The 24,041-nt window shown below is 40.6% G+C and overlaps 1 protein-coding gene across 15 annotated transcripts in view; it reads right to left on the bottom strand.

Annotated features, from left to right (window-relative positions):
• PRG4 (proteoglycan 4) overlaps window positions 1-24,041 on the bottom strand; it is a 120,821-nt gene that overhangs the window by 70,862 nt on the left and 25,918 nt on the right. For 13 of the 15 annotated variants that reach the window (XM_083156756.1, XM_083156760.1, XM_083156761.1 and 10 more), the window contains 3 exons: window positions 21,649-21,753; window positions 1,573-1,713; window positions 393-500 (listed from right to left, as the gene is read on the bottom strand). In XM_083156756.1, the coding sequence (XP_083012882.1) occupies window positions 393-500; window positions 1,573-1,713; window positions 21,649-21,753 (354 nt within the window). The remainder of the gene's footprint in view (window positions 1-392; window positions 501-1,572; window positions 1,714-21,648; window positions 21,754-24,041) is intronic. The other 2 variants (XM_083156762.1, XM_083156765.1) reach the window with 1 other exon arrangement.

Below are 24,041 nucleotides of genomic sequence, written 5' to 3' on the forward strand. Positions count from 1 at the left end.
TGTGCTGTGAGCTTCAGACCAGATAGCATGCCTGGTATCAAACATTGATGTGATAGCTATGTATATTGTAGCCATTTTCAGCGATAGTGTTAGGACCTGCAGAAAAGTGGGGTCCCATGAAGGGGGCTGCAGGCTTAAATGAATTGATCAATTCATGAACCAAATCTCCACTATTTATTATCAGTTAATTTAGTGTGTGCAGAGCCCCTACAATGTCTGTTTAAAAAATGTGGTCACAAGCCATAGGGCACCCCAAAACAACTAGGAAAGGTGAGTGCTGATGTTAAGTGTATATGTATATATATATATATATATATATATATATATATATATATAATTATGTGACAGGTGGTTACTTGATGGCATAGGGACGTATTGTTTCACGTTCTCACCTCCTGGAGAGGTTTCAGGATCTTCAGGATCATCATCACCTTCTATAATCTTCCGGGTTTTGGGTTTCTTTGGCTTATTATTTTTGTCTTCTGGCTTCCATTTTGGATCTGCATTTGTACATAATAATAATAATAATAATAATAATAATAATAATAATAATCTATTTAGAACATTATGAGGCTTATTTATACAAAATATTTGATGCGATTAAGGTTTTTGCAAGCTGTTGGGAATACTGTATATGTACGGAGGACTTTAGCAAATATAGGAGTGCCTATCCTTGGGTGTGACGTTTGTAAAATTTGGGCAATACATAATTTCTTAAAGAAGCAATAAATGGAATTTAAGCCCCATACACACTGGGCGATGTAAAGCCATCCATCCCCCGCTGACAGCGCTGGGCAGGGGAAAAGCGGCTCAGTGTGTATGCACTGAGCCGCTTTCCCCCAGCAATGACAGCGGTCATTGCTGTCCATACATGCTGGGCATAATCGCCATGTGTATATGGACCTTAAGAGAATGACAAAGTCCTGATAACTAATGAATATTGGCAATTGTGGCAATCGTCATCCAAGTGATTTTATGGCTGATAACACATGCTAACATGTACTGGTTTTAAAAACTACAGAACCCAACTGTATGTTGCTCAGGACCATGCAGTCAGTTATATCTACTGCTTAAGCAGCATGCATGAGACTATTTCTTGTTTATATAGGAATAGCCATAGACACTGTGTACAGAAAGGAAAGAGGCGGATTTGTCCTGCAGTGCTGCTGCGTCTTCTTGTGAATTTTATTCCCGTACTTCTCTTGATAATTTTGTGTTGAAGCGAGTAGAAAAGGCTCTTTCTGCCTGACACAATTACCTGAAACTGATATAATATACTGTCCAAAGCCTTAGAGACATGGCTTCAATAAAAACTATTTCTATTTCTTTTACTTTGAGCCTTGACTGCATCAGGCACTCATATGAGATTGTGACTGACTTTTTCAGCAATTTTGTCAATCCTACAGAAATTGCATTGACTGGTACTTTGATAGAGGGAGCCCACAAGAATTTTTTCAGAAGGAATGACTTCAAAAGCTTCACTGTGCCCATATATACTCTTATGTATGTCATTTTACAAATGTTTGTAAATAAAAAAATAACTTTTTACAAACATTTGTAAACAAAAAATACCTGTAGTATCTGGGTTGTCTGGGTCAGGCTTTTTCTTCTTTTGATTTTTTCTTGACAGTTTTTTGGATGTTTTGATTCCCTTTACAACTGATGAAGTAGAAGATGAGGAAAAAGAGGAGGAGGACACATTCTCTTCTGACTCTGCAAATAATAGTTATAGAGCATTTTAAATAAACATTTACTGTTAATGTTATATGTAAGTATATATTGTATGATATATATATATATATATATCCCCCCCCCCCTTGTGGAGCGATAGAAGTCTACTGAATCCACTTAAATTGAAAATTGGTTCTCAAGACAATTTTGTTCATATGGATGGTTGTAACCCAACCCTCAGTACAGTGCCACTCAGAATCAGGGTGTTGGGACAAGGCAGAGGCTATTTAATTACATCCATGCATCAATGATGTAGACTGAAGAGTCCTAGGACTGAATATTAATGTTGTAGGTTTAAAAATGTTTTATTAGATACCCATAATTTTTATACGCACACTCACGCTTCAGTCTACTGTTTATTACCCCCAAATTGACATGGGGACAGTTGCTATCAGGGAGTTTATATCAGATGATTGGCCTAAAAGAGCCTTGTTAATTTTCCTCCTGGTCTTAACCAGTCCGTGTGCCAATAGCATGGGAAGGGGGCTTATAGTGGAAAAAAATAAAACAAAACATTACGTCATTGGCATGACATGATGGAGAAACATGGCTGCCAAGGCAAGTGGGCACTTAGAGAATCATCCCTTTCAGCTTGCCTGACACCAGGATCAGCTGAAACCTGTAGTTAACCAAGTTTGTTTAAATGTAAATAAAGACAGTACAACAGTTTTTGGAAAATTCACACTTTAATAAATAAACGCACACTGTTTCAATTTGGATGTAGAAAAATCTAAAGAATTGCAAACCAAAAGTTTGCGGTGACTGAGATAATGAAAATACTCCAGCTGGGTGTGATACTTTCACATGATATGATTACACCTACAATTGGGATACATATGGATAAATGTAGAAAGAATACCGACAGTATTTTCAAGCGCTCCCTATATTCATGTATCCAAACTCCACTTCGTCTTAGATGCCTCTGATGGTTACCTGTGCTGTGGTCCACTAAATGAATGGTGGACTGTTCACACTTTAGGTTTGAGGGAGTAATGTAACTCCAGAGGATAACTTCAATCTTCTCCAAGTTGTTCCACATAGAAGAACCAGAGAGATATGCGTCCAAAAAATGGTAAAATACGTTTTTAATTGGTTAAAAAACAATACAATGAGAAAAATGGGTGTAAACAATGGACTCTCACCGGCTGGAATGGTCTACTATACAATAGCAGACGTACAGAGCATGAGATCACAAAACCACAGGCGTCCCTGGATGCTTTCTGTAGGTCTTCCAGTCCTGGTGTATTGTCCAGTGTCCACAGGTCCCCTCTGCCAATCCGTTTCAGACTATGTGTCCTTTATCAAGGCATAAAGACTTATCCCCAAAACCTGGGTATTTATACCCATATGTGCAATTAAGAAACCAGACCTATTGCCAGACATGGATTTCTAACTCCTAAACATTTCCCTTCCCCGCTGGATCTTGTGTCCATCCTTTACAATGTGCACTCCCCTCTCAGGTGGGCACTATTATAAAGTGCGTGCTTCTTTCTTTCTTGCTGTCCCGTTCGGCCCCTGAGAGGGGAGTGCACATTGTAAAGGATGGACACAAGATCCAGCGGGGAAGGAAAATGTTTAGAAGTTAGAAATCCATGTCTGGCAATAGGTCTGGTTTCTTAATTGCACATATGGGTATAAATACCCAGGTTTTGGGGATAAGTCTTTATGCCTTGATAAAGGACACATAGTCTGAAACGGGTTGGCAGAGGGGACCTGTGGACACTGGACAATACACCAGGACTGGAAGACCTACAGAAAGCATCCAGGGACGCCTGTGGTTTTGTGATCTCATGCTCTGTACGTCTGCTATTGTATAGTGGACCACTCCAGCCGGTGAGAGTCCATTGTTTACACCCATTTTTCTCATTGTATTGTTTTTTAACCAATTAAAAACGTATTTCCCCATTTTGGACGCATATCTCTCTGGTTCTTCTATGTGGAACAACTTGGAGAAGATTGAAGTATCCTCTGGAGTTACATTACTCCCTCAAACCTAAAGTGTGATCAGTCCACCATTCATTTAGTGGACCACAGCACAGGTAACCATCAGAGGCATCTAGGACGAAGTGGAGTTTGGATACATGAATATAGGGAGCGTTTGAAAATACTGTCGGTATTCTTTCTACATTTGTACATTTCTGGTGTGTTGGGTGACACATTCACCGGACAGTTTTAAGCCTGCTCCCAAGCGCAGGGTTTTATCCCATAAATTCTTTTGACATGGGATACATATGGATGACTAGTGGTTATGATGCCAACGTTCATAATACCGACGCAGGCATCCCTAATGAGGGAAATCTGACACCACCCTCTATCCCTTACTGTCCCCCTCCGCAGCCAAATCCTAGCCCCCCCCCCCCTCCACGCAGCCTGACCTTAATCCTCCCCACTAGTGCCTAACCCCTATACTCCACTGCATAAACCTAACCCCCACCACACAGCCTACCTGTAACTTTTTCCTTCTAAGTGCCTAACCATCCCTCCCCGTATCCTAACCCTAACTTTTCCCCTTCTACAGCCTAACCCTATGTCCTAAAATAATAATAAGAATTATGCATTTTAAATATTATCTCAGTATAGGAGGAGATATTTTCATTATGGTGTTGTACTCTTTTTGTGGTGGGGGGGAAGGGGGGAGTTCAGTTGGACTGCTTCGGGATAACTGGAATACTAGTATTTAATAAAAGCAATATGAAATTTTGCTATGCATGTATTTATTAACTTGTGTCTCTTTAAATAGTAATGTTCTATTGAATTTATTACTAATTAATTGAACTAATACAGTAGTTCCAGTTGTCACTTGTGATTCTCCAAGTACAAGCTTGTCACAGCAGCCATGTTTGGCAACAGAAACCATGCTAGGACTTGTAGTTTACAAATGACAATACCACAATACCCCATCACCCACCAGAGAGCCCTGGTACTATCGGCACCATAAACCAAAAAGGGGCTGCATACATTTTTGCAGGTTGAACTAGTCGGAGGCTGGCTGAAATCATTGTGGTGGGCCCCTATGCACTTTGAGGCTGTGTGGCAGGATACCTTCATCCACTGCCTGTAGTCTATGCCTGGTGAAATCTCAGGAGACAGGAGCATAGGCTTGCATTACTCTCAGATCATCAGTCTTTCTGGAGCTGGGTCTGATTGTAGCACAGAGCCCCCACAAGGTACAATATTGGAAAGTTTCCAGTCTTATTTCTATGACTCCATATTCTGTGCTGAAACCCGGGATCCAGGGAGAAATGGTATGTCACATTTTAAATGGGAGTCATTTAATTTATAATTGATCCCATGTGAGATATACCATAGGCCTATCATGCTGAGCAGTGACAATCAATAATCTGTCCATGTTTTAGTAAGATTATACATTTGTGTGTTAGTTTTCATTGTATTGTCTTTATGAATGAGATAGTCAAAAGCACATAAATGTAATTTATAATTCTACAGAACTTGTGTTCACTTCATTGATTATAAACTGAAATGTATTGTAATGCTGTTTCTCTTTGTGTTATCCTCTTGATGTGGAGTATTGAGTAACAAGTGTGAAGGAGTTTGGCCTAATGTATATTAAACTACTAAGAGGTAGGATGCCATAATGTAAAATTAGTTTGAGGTAAAAATAAAATGTATCATGATAATATATATATATATATATATATATATATATATATATCTTTGTACTTTGCATCCTATTGTTTGACAGATATCAAAGATTATCTGTATCAGTTTTTCAAAGATGCTTAAACTGTGGCTTGCTTAAATATGGCGTATCCGTATGTGTTAGCATTTAGGAGAAGTCTCTTCCATCTGTAACCGTTCAGTGACAGACAGTGAAACAAAGTTTTCGTTTCCTCTATGAATTAGAAAGGAGTTAATCATTCAATTGATGGTATATGGAGGTATAGTTTTCGTATTTTCTGGAAATGCAGGCACATTTCTTATGCACCACAATAGTGCTTTTGTAAGTGATACTATAATAGTAGAATTAATAACTCACTTTTTGTTGGTACTTTGGGTTCCGTGCTGTGCTGCCGGTAGTTAGCTGTTTCCCCTTAGGTGATGTTTTCCCTATTCCCAGGAATCTCATCAGGCAGCAAGGTTTTCCACATCTTATATTCAGCAGTCATTTGGGACACTGCTCTGTTTTTCCTGCTTTTCATCAGAGGTGACTCTACTCTAGGAAGTAGTTGGTTTCCAGTTCAGCTGATTATTGTCCTAGCAAGGTCACAGTTACATTGCATGCTTCAGTGCTGGGTGAGCGTGTTTCAGTAGTGCAGATGCAATATGCAGTAGTTACTGGACTGAGTCTTTATAAGTCAACAGAGAGGACTTTCCTAATTTCATACTTAAATTCCTTCTGCCTGCTTCAGTAGTCTTTTTTGTCCAGTTCCAGTAGTGCAGCACTCTCATTGGATGTTTGATTTATGAGCCTATTTAAGTTCAGGTTAGTAGTGCTGGAGCGCCATAGTCAATGGGGCAAGGTCTTAGACCTACGCATTTCATCAATGGGTTTGAAGGCTATTTCAGGGATGTGGCATATACCAATATTCTTCTGAGATTTCGGCGGTACCTTTTATAGGTCCCAATTTCATGAATGAGCTAATTGAATAGTTCATTGAAGACTGAGGTAGTTGTGAGTGTATTAAGTTGGCATTTTTGATGATTAAGCAGTGCCAAGAGTCACCTAGTGTCATTAGCTTATTAGGCATCCTACCAGTGTTTGAGTGAAAAATACTACACCAAAGTTGATTCTTGTATCGTGACAGAGGAAGAACAAACAGGTTAACAGTATATTACATACATTTCAATATAAATCAATGTAAAAACGTTATATATTATGTTTTTAGCCAAATTCCATACCCCACAATTTGCAGGAGCTGGCATGATTCTGGTGAGGTACTGTAATCCCTAAATGTAAAATGGCACTTAGTCAAAGACAACCTGGTTTCTTGCTGAAAACACATGATCCCACAAATATTGGGCTAATACATTTGGCTCATAGTGTTCCAGCTATTTATATAATATTTAAACATAAAGACACCAATAAGGAACTGGGAATAAAGTAAGAAAGAGCAACTGATTGTGCTCCTTAGTAAAATCATGTTGCAATACAGGTCAGGAGACTATAATGTCCAGAGAGATTTAGATTGGGAAAGGTTGTGTCCAAACTGAAGTCTAAATCGCAGCGTAAAAATAAAGCTGTCCAGCATTTTCGGGCTACATGAAAAAGGAGCAGTATTCATTCTGCATGCAATCAAATATAAAATGGATGCATTTGTAACCCTTGCATTGCAAAATTGATTTTCCAGGTACCCAGTAACTTAATCTTTCTTGCTATATTGTCAACTCTACTGGCCCAAAGTTTCAATTGAAGAAACACATAATTTATTATTTTTAGGACAGAGGGCCTTATTCTAGTTCACTCTTTCTGACAAAATCTTTCTTAGATGGACAAAACCATGTGCACTGCAGGGGGGGGGCAGATGTAAAATGTCCAGAGAGAATTAGATTTGGGTGAGTTATTTTGTTTCTGTGCAGGGTAAATACTGGCTGCTTTATTTTTACACTTTGAAGTAAAACCCGACCCAAATCGAATTCTCTCTGCACAAGTAACATCTGCCCCACCTGAAGTGCACATGGTTTTGTCCATCTAAGAAGGATTTTGTCAGAAAGAGTGAACTAGAATAAGGCCCAAAGAGAGAAGGGCTGTTTGGTGGGGAATCAGTGCGTTCCCCACCAAACAGCCCTTCTCTCTTAGTCCTAAAATATTGTATATTTGACTGTGAGGAACAGCACCCCCACCACTGATCTATGTAAATTTGGGTTCTTCTAAACTATTGAACAAAGTATTAGGTGTGCAGATATGCAATAGGCTCCCTAGTGGAGCAAATGGTACTACATCATTTATTATACCAGTGGTTCCTAAACAGACACAGGTAAGGCTTCCCAGCGTGTGCAGTCTCTCACACTGCACACTCAGCACCAGTCATCGTCTGCCCGCACCTACAATGTGACAAAACCAGTCGGGCATAGCAAGCACGGAAGACGTGGTGGCGTCATCTGCTATCGGGCTAGCGGTGACTGGAGGCGGCGCTGAGTGTGCAGTGTGAGAGACTGCACACGCTGGGAAGTATTACCTGTGTCTGTTGGACTCGCTGCAGTACAAAGCCGTCTGTGTCCTGCCTGATGCCGATAAGCTGAGAGATTTTAACCCCCATGTATGTGAGCATTTGTAACAGTAAAGAATTGTTTCACATCGGTTGCTGATGTAAAACAGTAAGGACCAGATGAAACCCCCTCCATGAGAGAGGGTGTTCTGTCTGTGTGAGATCTTGTCTGTGGCCAGCTTCTGCCCAGAGGTGTTCTACATTTGTGAGCAGTTAGCCAGGCAAGTCCCACAGAGGCTGTGAAGAGGAGAGGCAGGGGACGTACAGCCTACTGCTGCAGTGTACGTCTCTTGGTGTAAAATACCGGGAAAGGAAAAGAGAGAGAGGAAGAATATGAACATAAATGCCATCTGATTTGCCAGTGATACTTGTGTGTGAACATGCTCATTGAACAGTGGTGGGACACCACTAAAAACGGTACACCTTTTAATATTGGGGTGCCGTCCGGTCTCCATGTGGTGAAGGGAGTCTAATTTGCTAAAAATATTACACTAGGAGGCGCCCATCACACTCTTTTTCATATATCGTGGTCATCGGGCGGCACTCCGGTGACTTTGGAATAAAAGAGACAAACGCCTGCTTAGTTCAACGTTTCGAGACTTTTAATCTCATTGTCAGGATGAAAAAGTCTCGAAACGTTGAACTAAGCAGGCGTTTGTCTCTGTTATTCCAAAGTTGCCAGAGTGCCGACCTATGACCACGATACACATTGGAGACTGACCTTATCTACCAAGGGAGGGCACCTGGTGCCATTAACACGGCACTGAGCCTTGGAGTGCCGGCCATCCTCCAGTTTATAATATATATATATAGATATATATATATCTATATATATATATATATATATATATATATATATATATATATATAGCTTTGTAGAATGTCCGGCACTCCCCGTTTTCCAAAGGTGAACTGCCCAGGTGCTTTCCCAAGGTGGGTATACCACCAATACAGTGCAGGAACAGATGGGTGTCACTCTGGGTCTCATGCAAAAAAGGTGATACTTTAATGTGTTAAAACGGTCAACGCCATCATCCAAATCCCACTTGCATAGGACAAAAGAACGGCACTCAGAGACGATCAATATGCATAAAAGAATGTATTCAGCGGTACAGGGTAACGGTACAGCCTGCAGGAGGGGTCTGAGGACGGGGTTTGTCTCCCGAAACGTTACCCTGTATCTCTGAATACATTCTTTTATGCATATTGATTGTCTCTGAGTGCCGTTCTTTTGTCCTATGCAAGTGGGATTTGGATAGTATTTACTGCGGTGGTTCTGGCACCAGAGCAAGTTGAATTCCTGTTGCATAGAGTGCCGGCAGAATTGGATTTCTAGGTTACGAACGCCAATGTGGGAACCATCATATGCAGTGTCAATGAGGCCAGCACTCTGGACATTGAGTCCAGAGTGCCGCTGTCATCAGCACTATACAGTGTATATCTATATATATGTCTCGTGTCCATGTGACTCCGAACACTGCCAACTGCGGGCAGCAAGTGAAAGTACATCTACTAGTTTTCGAAACATTTGCTTATATTAGCTCATATAATAGCTCATACAGTCATTACCTTTGAACATGTCCGAATTGGTTTTACAATTATGTTACGATATGCATAAATATGAAGGCATACTGTTTGTGCAAGAGATAGAGAAGGTGGCATCAGATTATCTATATGCACTGATGCAAGGCATATTAATGTTGTATATACACTGATGGAAGGCATACTAATGCTGTATATACACTGATTGAAGGCATACTAATGCTGTATATACACTGATGCAAGGCATATTAATGCTGTATATACACTGATTGAAGGCATACTAATGCTGTATATACACTGATGCAAGGCATATTAATGCTGTATATACACTGATGGAAGGCATATTAATGCTGTATATTCACTGATGGAAGGCATATTAATGCTGTATATACACTGATGGAAGGCATACTAATGCTTTATATACACTGATTGAAGGCATACTAATGCTGTATATACACTGATGCAAGGCCTATTAATGCTGTATATACACTGATGGAAGGCATATTAATGCTGTATATACACTGATGGAAGGCATATTAATGCTGTATATACACTGATGGAAGGCATATTAATGCTGTATATGCACTGATGCAAGGCATATTAATGATGTATATACACTAATTGAAGGCATACTAATGCTGTATATACACTGATGGAAGGCATACTAATGCTGTATATACACTGATGGAAGGCATACTAATGCTGTATATACACTGATGGAAGGCATACTAATGCTGTATATACACTGATGGAAGGCATACTAATGCTGTATATACACTGATGCAAGGCCTATTAATGCTTTATATACACTGATGGAAGGCATACTAATGCTGTATATACACTGATGGAAGGCATACTAATGCTGTATATACACTGATGGAAGGCATACTAATGCTGTATATACACTGATTGAAGGCATACTAATGCTGTATATACACTGATGCAAGGCATATTAATGCTTTATATACACTGATGGAAGGCATACTAATGCTGTATATACACTGATGGAAGGCATACTAATGCTGTATATACACTGATGGAATGCATACTAATGCTGTATATACACTGATTGAAGGCATACTAATGCTGTATATACACTGATGCAAGGCCTATTAATGCTGTATATACACTGATGGAAGGCATATTAATGATGTATATACACTGATGGAAGGCATACTAATGCTGTATATACACTGATGGAAGGCATACTAATGCTGTATATACACTGATGCAAGGCATATTAATGCTGTATATACACTGCTGGAAGGCATACTAATGCTGTATATACACTGATGGAAGGCATACTAATGCTGTATATACACTGCTGGAAGGCATCCTAATGCTGTATATACACTGCTGAAAGGCATACTAATGCTGTATATACAATGATGGAAGGCATATTAATGCTGTATATACACTGATGGAAGGCATACTAATGCTGTATATACACTGATGGAAGGCATACTGATGCTGTATATACACTGATGCAAGGCATATTGATGCTGTATATACACTGATGGAAGGCATATTAACCCCATCCCGACATTTGACGTACATTTACGTCATGGCCGGGATGTACTTCCCGACACATGGCATAAATGTACGTCATGCCATTTAACTGTCACCGCGTCTATAGACGCGGTGACAGTTTAAACATGTCTGCTGTCCCTGACAGCAGACATGTCCCTGCATGCCCAGGGGGGGTGGCGATGCCTCCCCCCCGTCGGCGATCGCTGTGATTGGCTGTTCAAATGTGAACAGACAATTACAGCGTTTTCTGTGTACCGGCGAATAACGTTCGCCGGTGACACAGGGATCGGTGGTGATTGGTGCTGTAAAGTACAGCACCAATCACCACGGGGTGTAAGGGTGACACTGGTGTCACCCCACCTCACCCCACCCGCCCCCAAAGGCCGTGATTGGTTCGCCGGACCGACGGACCAATCACAGCCATGGAGGGTGATTTAAACTAACGGTGACTGCACTGCAGACGCCATTCCGGTCTGGAATTGCGTGCAGTGCGGTCACCGTACCTATCTGCCGTGATATACTGACCTGATCCTTGCAAAATACTTACCTGATCACCTGATCACTGTTTGTAGCGTGCTGGATGCTTCCTGGATCTGACTTCTTGTGACTTCCTGCTGCTGCTGCAGTGTGATAGAGTTATAGATAGAGAGATAGAGAGAGATAGAGAGAGATAGTGACAGAGTGTGCTATATTTTGTGTCTGCTACCCCCCCTTTTTGGGGGTGCAGGTTTTTTTTTTATATATATAACTGTCAGTGCTGCTGCTGCAGTGTCATAGAGTGATAGATAGTGATAGATAGTGAGAGATAGAGAGAGATAGTGATAGAGAGTGCTATATTTTGTGTCTGCTACCCCCCTTTTTTGGGGGTGCAGGGTTTTTTTATATATATATAACTGTCAGTGCTGCTGCTGCAGTGTCATAGAGTGATAGATAGTGATAGATAGTGAGAGATAGAGAGAGATAGTGACAGAGAGTGATAGAGAGTGCTATATTTTGTGTCTGCTACCCCCCCTTTTTGGGGGTGCAGGTTTTTTTTTTATATATATATAACTGTCAGTGCTGCTGCTGCAGTGTCATAGAGTGATAGATAGTGATAGATAGTGAGAGATAGAGAGATAGAGAGAGATAGAGAGAGATAGTGACAGAGAGTGATAGAGAGTGCTATATTTTGTGTCTGCTACCCCCCCTTTTGTGCTGATCAGTATATCTGTGCTGATCAGCAACTTTTTGGGGGTGCAGGGGTTTTATTTTTTTATATATACCTGTCAGTTGCACTGTCAGTTGCACCAAAGGTTGTGCACCTGCTGCCCCTCACTGGTAATCAGTGTCGCATCACTGATCACCTTTTTTTTTTTTTTTGAGGGTGCTGTGGGGTCTTTTTTTAATTATTTTTTTTTACACACACTGTGATTTTGTGGGTGTCCTGTGGCCACTGTGCGCTGATCAGTGACGTACATCACTGATCAGCTTTTTCGGCACAGGGTTGATCTATTTTTTTTTTTTTTGATCAAATTCCTGTTGCCTTTGAGCGCTGTTCAGTGACGGACGTTACTGACCAACATCTGTGCTCAATTTTTGGCGCAGGACCTTTTTTTTTTTTTTTTAACCCCTTAAATTTATTTATTTTTTTATTGGGATTAAATTCCTGTATAAAGTATTTTTTTTTTCTGCACTACATACACACTACACACTACATACCCCCGTGTTGAAATAAAGTTTGTACCCCCCCTACACTATACACGTGTTGAAACATTTCACTACCAGAAACACAAAAATAAAAATGGCATCCCAAATGTCATCCCAAATGTCATCCCAGTCATCCAGAAGAATGTATTCAGCGGAGGAGGCATATGCCATGCTTGCCTCTGACTCTGACACAGCCAGTGAGGCAAGCGGGGAATTTGAAGGATTCATCTTAAGCTCCTCTTCCTCCTCTAGTGATGAGGGACCCCCTCAAAGACGCCCCCGTAGAGCAGCTGAGACCCCCCCCCCCAATAATTGATCTCGTATGGACCCCACCACCAGACAATTTTGAGCCCCAGGTTCCTGAGTTTTTGGCCATCCCAGGAATCCAATTTGATTCCACAGGTCTCAGAGAAATTGACTTTTTCAAATTATTTTTCTCTGATGATTTTATAAATTTAATGGTGGACCAAACTAATTTATATGCCCAGCATTTTTTTGCTCAAAACCCCACGTCATCATTTGCTAGGTGGACCCCTGTAGCAGTAGAGATGATGACGTTTTGGGGTCTGGTGTTTCATATGGGCATAGTAAAAAAGCCAGAAATTAGGCAATATTGGAGTACAGATGTTCTGTACAGCACCCCACTTTACCGTATGGCCATGACCCGGACTCGTTTTGAGTTAATCCTTAAATTTTTGCATTACAACGATAATGCACAGTGCCCACCCAGAGATGATCCCACCTTTGACCGGCTATTCAAAGTCAGGCCGGTCATTGATCATTTCAGTGCCAAATTTCCAGAGATGTACATCCCAGATAAATTCATTTGCATAGACGAGTCCCTTATACATTTTAAAGGAAGGGTTAAATTCCGCCAGTACCTTCCCAGTAAGAGGGCAAGGTATGGCATAAAAATGTATAAGCTGTGTGAAAGCACCTCAGGGTACACTCACAGGTTTAGGGTATATGAAGGGAAGGATTCAAGAATTGAACCGCCAGAATGCCCCCCCTCCCTCGTAGGTGTTAGTGGAAAAATTGTCTGGGATTTAGTGCACCCCTTCCTGGATAAAGGTTATCACCTCTATGTGGATAACTTTTACACTAGCATCCCCCTGTTTAAGGCCCTTGGTTCAAGAGGTACAGCAGCTTGCGGTACTGTGCGCAAGAACCAAAGAGGCCTCCCAAAAACGCACATTGCCCAAGTAATGAGAAGGGGTGAAAGCAGGGCACAATCCACCGAAAATATGTTGTTGGTCAAATATAAGGACAAGAGGGATGTCCTTATACTGACAACAATTCACGGAGACAGTACCACCTCCGTCCCTGTACGAGGTACCAGTACCCACACCTCCAAACCTAATTGTATCCTGGATTACAATAAGTACATGGGCGGAGTGGATCTTTCAGATCAGGTACTGAAGCCGTACAGTGCCCTGCGGAAAACAAAAATCTGGTACAAGAAGCTGGCCGTGTATATCATCCAGATGGCACTGTATAACGCTTACGTGCTATTCCGTTCTACCAGCCAGAGGGGGACATTTATGCACTTTCAAGAGGAAGTCATAAAGAGCCTAATATTTGGGAACCAGCAGGCAGAGGGCCCCAGTACTTCTAGTACTGGCCCCCGTATTGTACCAGAACAGCATTTTCCTGATGAAATCCCCTCCACTGGAAAAAAGGGCAGGACACAAAACAGGTGCAAAGTTTGCTATAAAAAGGGAATAAGAAAGCAAACTATTTTCCAGTGTGACACTTGCCCCGACAAACCCGGCCTATGTATAAAGGAGTGTTTTAAAATATACCACACATCTATGGATTATTAGGTTCATCATTTCACCGTGCTTCGGGGGTCTTGCTAATGCCACATAGCACCCACCATTCATTCCACCAGAATCTGAGCCGCAGAGTCCTGCCATGCACCCAACTGGTATTTTTTGGTCACATGTGAGGCATTGCCGTACTCGGGAGAAATTGGGGCACAGATTTTGGGGTGCTTTTTCTCCTTCATACCTTATGAAAATGAAAAATTTTGAGCCAGAACTGCATTTTTGTGTAAAAAAATGTAATTTTTCATTTGCACAGCCCAGTTGTATCAAAATTGGTGAAACCCCTGGGGGTTTGAAATGTACACTATACCCCTAGATGAATTCCCTGAGGGGTGTAGTTTGCAAAATGGGGTCACTTGTGGGGGGGTTCCACTGTATTGGTGCTTTGGGGGTCTTGCTAATGCGACATAGCACCCACCAACATTCCACCAGAATCTGTGCTGCAAAATCCAAATATCACTCCTTCCCTTCTGAGTCCTGCCATTTTTTGGTCACACATGAAGCATTGCCGTACTCGGGAGAAATTGGGGCACAGATTTTGGGGTGCTTTGTCTCCTTCATTCCTTGTGAAAATGAAAAATTTTGAGCCAGAACTGCATTTTTGTGTAAAACATTTAATTTTTCATTTTCACTGCCCAGTTGTACCACAATTGGTGAAACCCCTGGGGGTTTGAAATGTACATTATACCCCTAGATGAATTCCCAGAGGGGTGTAGTTTGCAAAATGGGGTCACTTGTGGGGGGCTTCCACTGTATTGGTGCTTTGGGGGTCTTGCTAATGCGACATAGCACCCACCAAAATTCCACCAGAATCTGAGCTGCAAAATACAAAAATCACTCCTTCCCTTCTGAGTCCTGCCATGCACCCAAATGGTATTTTTTGGTCACATGTGAGGCATTGCCGTACTCGGGAGAAATTGGGGCACAGATTTTGGGGTGCTTTGTCTCCTTCATTCCTTGTGAAAATGAAAAATTTTGAGCCAGAACTGCATTTTTGTGTAAAAAAATGTAATTTTTCATTTGCACAGCCCAGTTGTATCAAAATTGGTGAAACCCCTGGGGGTTTGAAATGTACACTATACCCCTAGATGAATTCCCTGAGGGGTGTAGTTTGCAAAATGGGGTCACTTGTGGGGGGCTTCCACTGTATTGGTGCTTTGGGGGTCTTGCTAATGCGACATAGCACCCACCAAAATTCCACCAGAATCTGAGCTGCAAAATACAAAAATCACTCCTTCCCTTCTGAGTCCTGCCATGCACCCAAATGGTATTTTTTGGTCACATGTGAGGCATTGCCGTACTCGGGAGAAATTGGGGCACAGATTTTGGGGTGCTTTGTCTCCTTCATTCCTTGTGAAAATGAAAAATTTTGAGCCAGAACTGCATTTTTGTGTAAAAAATTCAATTTTTCATTTTCACTGCCCAGTTGTACCACAATTGGTGAAACCCCTGGGGGTTTGAAATGTACATTATACCCCTAGATGAATTCCCAGAGGGGTGTAGTTTGCAAAATGGGGTCACTTGTGGGGGGCTTCCACTGTATTGGTGCTTTGGGGGTCTTGCTAATGCGACATAGCACCCACCAAAATTCCACCAGAATCTGAGCTGCAAAATCCAAAAATCACTCCTTCCCTTCTGAGTCCTGCCATGCACCCAAATGGTATTTTTTGGTCACATGTGAGGCATTGCCGTACTCGGGAGAAATTGGGGCACAGATTTTGGGGTGCTGTGTCTCCTTCATTCCTTGTGAAAATGAAAAATTTTGAGCCAGAACTGCATTTTTGTGTAAAAAAATGTAATTTTTCATTTGTGCAGCCCAGTTGTATCAAAATTGGTGAAACCCCTGGGGGTTTGAAATGTACACTATACCCCTAGATGAATTCCCTGAGGGGTGTAGTTTGCAAAATGGGGTCACTTGTGGGGGGCTTCCACTGTATTGGTGCTTTGGGGGTCTTGCTAATGCGACATAGCACCCACCAAAATTCCACCAGAATCTGAGCTGCAAAATCCAAAAATCACTCCTTCCCTTCTGAGTCCTGCCATGCACCCAAATGGTATTTTTTGGTCACATGTGAGGCATTGCCGTACTCGGGAGAAATTGGGGCACAGATTTTGGGGTGCTGTGTCTCCTTCATTCCTTGTGAAAATGAAAAATTTTGAGCCAGAACTGCATTTTTGTGTAAAAAAATTTAATTTTTCATTTGCACAGCCCAGTTGTATCAAAATTGGTGAAACCCTTGGGGGTTTGAAATGTACACTATACCCCTAGATGAATTCCCTGAGGGGTGTAGTTTGCAAAATGGGGTCACTTGTGGGGGGCTTCCACTGTATTCGTGCTTTGGGGGTCTTGCTAATGCGACATAGCACCCACCAAAATTCCACCAGAATCTGAGCTGCAAAATACAAAAATCACTCCTTCCCTTCTGAGTCCTGCCATGCACCCAAATGGTATTTTTGGTCACATGTGAGGCATTGCCGTACTCGGGAGAAATTGGGGCACAGATTTTGGGGTGCTTTGTCTCCTTCATTCCTTGTGAAAATGAAAAATTTTGAGCCAGAACTGCATTTTTGTGTAAAAAAATGTAATCTTTCATTTGCACAGCCCAGTTGTATCAAAATTGGTGAAACCCCTGGGGGTTTGAAATGTACACTATACCCCTAGATGAATTTCCTGAGGGGTGTAGTTTGCAAAATGGGGTCACTTGTGGGGGGCTTCCACTGTATTGGTGCTTTGGGGGTCTTGCTAATGCGACATAGCACCCACCAAAATTCCACCAGAATCTGAGCTGCAAAATACAAAAATCACTCCTTCCCTTCTGAGTCCTGCCATGCACCCAAATGGTATTTTTTGGTCACATGTGAGGCATTGCCGTACTCGGGAGAAATTGGGGCACAGATTTTGGGGTGCTTTGTCTCCTTCATTCCTTGTGAAAATGAAAAATTTTGAGCCAGAACTGCATTTTTGTGTAAAAAATTTAATTTTTCATCTTCACTGCCCAGTTGTACCACAATTGGTGAAACCCCTGGGGGTTTGAAATGTACATTATACCCCTAGATGAATTCCCTGAGGGGTGTAGTTTGCAAAATAGGGTCACTTGTGGGGGGGGTTCCTAACTTTTAGCATCTTATGGTGCCTAGAAACCTACATGGTGCCTAAAAAATAATCTCATAAAAAGGAGGCTCCAAAATCAAGTAGGTGCTCCTTCTATTATGAAGCCTGTGGTTTGGTCAACGTGCACACTAGGGCCACATATAGGATATTTATGAAAACAAAAGAATTGGGGGAATCAATTTTTAGTCACATTTCTCTAGTAAAATCTACTGTGTTCCTTAGAAAAATGTATTAAAATTGCAAATCTGCAAAAAAAATGAAATTTTGAAATTTCACCTACACTTTGTTTTAATTCCTGTGAAACACCTAAAGGGTTAACAAACTTCCAAAATGCTGTTTTGAATACTGTGAGGGGTGCAGTTTTTGAAATGGCATCATTTATGGGGGTGTCTCACATACAAGTCCCTCAAAGTCACATCAGAACTGAACTGGTCCCTAAAAAAATCAGTGTTTGAAATTTTCTTGAAAATTTGAGAATTTGCTATTCATATTTTAAGCCTCCTAGTGTCCAAAAAAATTAAAAGGAAGTTGAAATAATGATGGAAACATAAAGTAGACATATGGTCTATGTTAGTTATTAACTATTTTGAGTGGTATGATTATTTGTCTCACAAGCAGAAAATTTAACATTTTGCAAATTGCTAAATTTTCCATTTTTTTATGACATTTTGGTATTTTTCACAAAAAAACACAGACTGTATCGACCCAAATGTACCACTAATTTGAAGTACAATGTGTCACGAGAAAACAATCTCAAAATCACTGGGATAAGTAAAAGCAAAAAAAAGTTATCCCCACTTAAGTGATACATGTCAGATTTGAAAAAAAGTGCTCTGTCAGGAAGGCAAAAACTGGCTGTGTCAGGAAGGGGTTAATGATGTATATACACTGATGGAAGGCATACTAATGCTGTATATACACTGCTGGAAGGCATATTAATGTTGTATATACACTGATGGAAGGCATACTAATGCTGTATATACACTGATGGAAGGCATACTAATGCTGTATATACACTGATGGAAGGCATACTAATGCTGTATATACACTGATGGAAGGCATACTGATGCTGTATATACACTGATGGAATGCATACTGATGCTGTATATACACTACGGGAAGGCATATTAATGCTGTATATACACTGATGCAACCCATACTAATGGTGTATATACACTGATGGAAGGCATACTAATGCTGTATATACACTGATGCAAGGCATATTAATTCTGTATATACACTGATGGAAGGCATACTGATGCTGTATATACACTGATGGAAGGCATATTAATGCTATATATACACTGATGGAAGCCATACTGGTGTTGTATATACACTGATGCAAGGCATATTAATGCTGTATATACTCTGATGGAAGGTATACTAATGCTGTATATACATTGATGCAAGGCATATTAATGCTGTATATACACTGATGGAAGGTATACTAATGCTGTATATACATTGATGCAAGGCATATTAATGCTGTATATACACTGATGGAAGGCATACTAATGCTGTATATACACTGATGGAAGGCATATTAATGCTGTATATACACTGATGGAAGGCATACTGATGCTGTATATACACTGATGCAAGGCATAATAATGCTGTATATACACTGCGGGAAGGCATACTAATGCTGTATATACATTGATGCAAGGCATATTAATGCTGTATATACACTGATGGAAGGCATATTAATGCTTTATATACACTGATGGAAGGCATACTAATGCTGTATATACACTGATGGAAGGCATACTAATGCTGTATATACACTGATGGAAGGCATACTGATGCTGTATATACACTGATGGAATGCATACTGATGCTGTATATACACTACGGGAAGGCATATTAATGCTGTATATACACTGATGCAACCCATACTAATGGTGTATATACACTGATGGAAGGCATACTAATGCTGTATATACACTGATGCAAGGCATATTAATTCTGTATATACACTGATGGAAGGCATACTGATGCTGTATATACACTGATGGAAGGCATATTAATGCTATATATACACTGATGGAAGCCATACTGGTGTTGTATATACACTGATGCAAGGCATATTAATGCTGTATATACACTGATGGAAGGTATACTAATGCTGTATATACATTGATGCAAGGCATATTAATGCTGTATATACACTGATGGAAGGTATACTAATGCTGTATATACATTGATGCAAGGCATATTAATGCTGTATATACACTGATGGAAGGCATACTAATGCTGTATATACACTGATGGAAGGCATATTAATGCTGTATATACACTGATGGAAGGCATACTGATGCTGTATATACACTGATGCAAGGCATAATAATGCTGTATATACACTGCGGGAAGGCATACTAATGCTGTATATACATTGATGCAAGGCATATTAATGCTGTATATACACTGATGGAAGGCATATTAATGCTTTATATACACTGATGGAAGGCATACTGATGCTGTATATACACTGATGGAAGGCATACTAATGCTGTATATACACTGATGCAAGGCATACTAATGCTGTATATACATTGATGCAAGGCATACTAATGCTGTATATACATTGATGCAAGGCATATTAATGCTGTATATACACTGATGGAACGCATACTAATGCTGTATATACATTGATGCAAGGCATATTAATGCTATATACACTGATGGAAGGCATACTAATGCTGTATATACACTGATTCAAGGCATATTAATGCTGTATATACACTGATGGAAGGCATACTGATGCTGTATATACACTGATGGAAGGCATACTAATGCTGTATATACACTGATGCAAGGCTTACTAATGCTGTATATACACTGATGGAAGGCATATTAATGCTGTATATACACTGATGGAAGGCATACTAATGCTGTATATACATTGATGCAAGGCATATTAATGCTATATACACTGATGGAAGGCATACTAATGCTGTATATACACTGATGGAAGGCATACTAATGCTGTATATACACTGATGGAAGGCATATTAATGCTGCATATACACTGATGGAAGGCATACTGATGCTGTATATACACTGATGGAAGGCATATTAATGCTGTATATACACTGCGGGAAGGCATATTAATGCTGTATATACACTGATGCAAGGCATACTAATGCTGTATATACACTGATGGAAGGCATATTAATGCTGTATATACACTGATGAAGGTATACTAATGCTGTATATACACTGATGCAAGGCTTACTAATGCTGTATATATATTGATGCAAGGCATATTAATACTGTATATACACTGATGGAAGGCATACTGATGCTGTATATACACTCATAATTGGTTGCAGCGTGAGGGCTGGCTTCTGTATGGGGCCAGACCACATACCAGCTGAGCTTCCTGCCCATGACACTCAGAGCCGAATTTCCCATTAGGCACGTGAGGCACGTGCCTAGGGGCGGCACTTGGATGCCTGTAATAGTACTGTCAGCCCAAAATGTACCAATAACTGCAAAATATCCACTGTACTGTACTATATTCCATCTTAAATAGAGTGTCAATGATAGGACATGCAGATACTGCCCCTGTAAACTGTCCTACTTAGTAAATAATAATAAATAACATAATAAAAGAACATGTCACAGTTAGTGGCTTTTTAAAAAAAAAAATCCATTATATTGGCTATTATCAAATGAGAGCTTATAAGTAATCAATAAAAATAATATAATTAGACAGGGGGTGGGGGGCAGCGTTATTGTTGTGCCTAGGGGAGCCGTCATCCCTAAATCCGCCCATGATGACACTCCAACATGAGAGTGCAGTTGCCACCCTGAAATGCTTCATTTAACAGAAAGACAGATCCACCTAAGTTCTATGTGGCAAAGAAAAGGACGCATATTCCAATGTCCCGCAATTTGCGTCCATGCACAGAGATCCCTCTGTCAGCCACTCTATGTGCAGAGCTTATGTGTCTAGCATTTCAGTCCTTGTGTTATTTACAACAGTAAACTATGTTTTCCACTCCGATACCTCAATGTATTACCATCTGCTTTAGTAGCTACAGTACTGTACCTTCGATTTCTTCTTCTTCTGACTCCACAATTTTTTTCTTTTTGGGGGCTTTAGAAGCTTTTTTTGGTGGGCGCTTTTTATCCTTTGGTGGCTTCTCAGTGGAATCTAACATACAAAGAAAGACAACAAAAGTATTCACAAATATTGAGCCTGTTCGTAAGCATTCAGCACATACATTGAATCAATGTGTGTGAAGAGCTTTATTCTATTCATCAAAAGATATACAATATTCATCAACAGATATACACCATTTTTTTTAGGACTAAGCTAGACAGTACAGTATTATGCAGTACAGTACACTATTATGCAGTACAGTATTATGCAGGTATCACTGACATATTTATGAACATCACTGAGACATAGGATAATTATTTTAACATGGATTAACCTAAAAGTAAACCATTAAATGTAATGTGACACAAACATTTTATCTTGAGTGAGCCCATTGCAATTCACTTCTGATATTTTCTTATGGCTTTATCCAATTGCTAAATTGTGCAGTGGCCACTAGTGTCATTTTATTCACCAGGATAGTGCATCCAATATGGGCAGGGCTTAAAGTGGTCCTGGAGAGGTGGTGGACCTCATATCCCACGACCACCGAATTCTTCCCCTCCCCCTATTTGTAAGAGCCAAGGCCAGTGGTAGGGTTTTTGGCATCCACCTGCAAATTGTAATGCTTTTACTGAGCAGGGCCAAGGTGGATGTTGAACTAGTCCCACTTCACTATTATATGTGGGGGAGCTCAGTTCCACCTTGTTCCCCCATACTTCAGACCCTGAATATGGATACACAAGATTGCCACAATATATCACTGGGAAATATGCAACATGTTTTGTTTCATGGGTGTGTTCATATGCAGAATCCAAAGACTAAATATAGTATAAATGGCACTATAATGGAAACTACTGAGGAAGAGAGGGATTTAGGAGTCACTATTACTTAATGTAACAAAGCAATGAAGAAGGCAAGTCAGATGCGTAGTCAGCTTGTGTCAGATGCTTGGTTGCATAGGGAGAGGTATAAGCAGTAAAAGTAAATGAGTAATAATGCCACTGTATAGGTCATTGGTACGACCTCATCTAGAGTACTGTATCAGTTCTGGAGGCCATATCTCCAGAAGGATATAAATAACTTACATTAGAGACTGTCCAAAAAAAGGCAACTAAAATGGTGCATGGCCTACATAACAAAACATACCAGGAAAAACTAAAATATCTTAATATGTATACCTTAGAGCAGATAAGGGAAAGGGGGACATGAAAGAAACTTTCAAATATATCAAGGGTTTTAACAAGGCACAGGTGGGAGACATTCTTCACAGGAAGAGGAGCAACAGAACACGAGGACATGCACTGAAACTAGAGGGAGGAAGATTCAGGGGAAATGTGAGGAAGAATTACTTCACAGAAAGAGTAGTAGATAAGTGGAATAGCCTACCATCAGAGGTGGTAGACGCAAATACAGTAATACAATTTAAACATGCTTGGGATAGGCATATTGATACCCTTACAAAAAAAATAAGGATCAAATATGGTTTGAGGTAACATGTTTAAAAAAGGGGCAGACTAGATGGGCCAAGTGGTTCTTATCTGCCGTCAAATTCTATGTTTCAGAATAACAGTTGTATAAATCCAATACTGCACATATACTATAGGTTTGCTTATCGCTAGCCTTTAACGCACTTTTACATAGCTGTGTACAGTAGATACTAATATACAGGGCCGGATTAAGGGGGGGCACAGGGGGACCCCCTCGATCTAGAGCCCCCTGTGGTTGACCAGGTTTACACTGCCTTTACTCTGTGTTTTGACACTGTAATATTCTCCCATGCAGGAGGGCCCCCCTGTCTAAAGTGCAGCTAAAGTAAAAATACTAAATACATTTGGTATTAAGACATTTCATAAAGAATTTCCAATACTGTTATTCTTCTGTAAGCAAATTACACTTAGGGGTTTATTTTTTGGGTTGTACAATCCAACACTTCTGATTGTGCTTTTGCCAGACATGTCAAGGGGCAATGCTTTTACCAGCTGTCTTGCTTTGTAAATAAAACCCTCTTTTGCTTCTCTTAGGGGTGGGATGTACTAAAGAAAAAATGCATTAAAAAAAAATAGTTTTCATGGCTTTTACTGCATTTTGAAATGCACTAAAGCCCCTTCCAACGGGGCTCTGCTGAAGGGATCAGACACTGATCCCCCCCCCCCCCCCAAGCATGCCCTGCGGCTGCCAGCATCTCTACGCATGCGCACAGGGACTTCACCATTAGAAACAAGGAAGTCCAAGCAGCGGTGGGGATCACAAAGGGCAGCTCTTATCGGGAGAACTGCCGTTTGCGTTGCTCATCGCATATAACATAACATGTACCTCTGCTCCTTGGTACATCCTGCCCA

This window comes from Crinia signifera, chromosome 8 (assembly GCF_055691185.1).
Source record: "Crinia signifera chromosome 8, ASM5569118v1, whole genome shotgun sequence".
Taxonomy (NCBI): domain Eukaryota; kingdom Metazoa; phylum Chordata; class Amphibia; order Anura; family Myobatrachidae; genus Crinia; species Crinia signifera.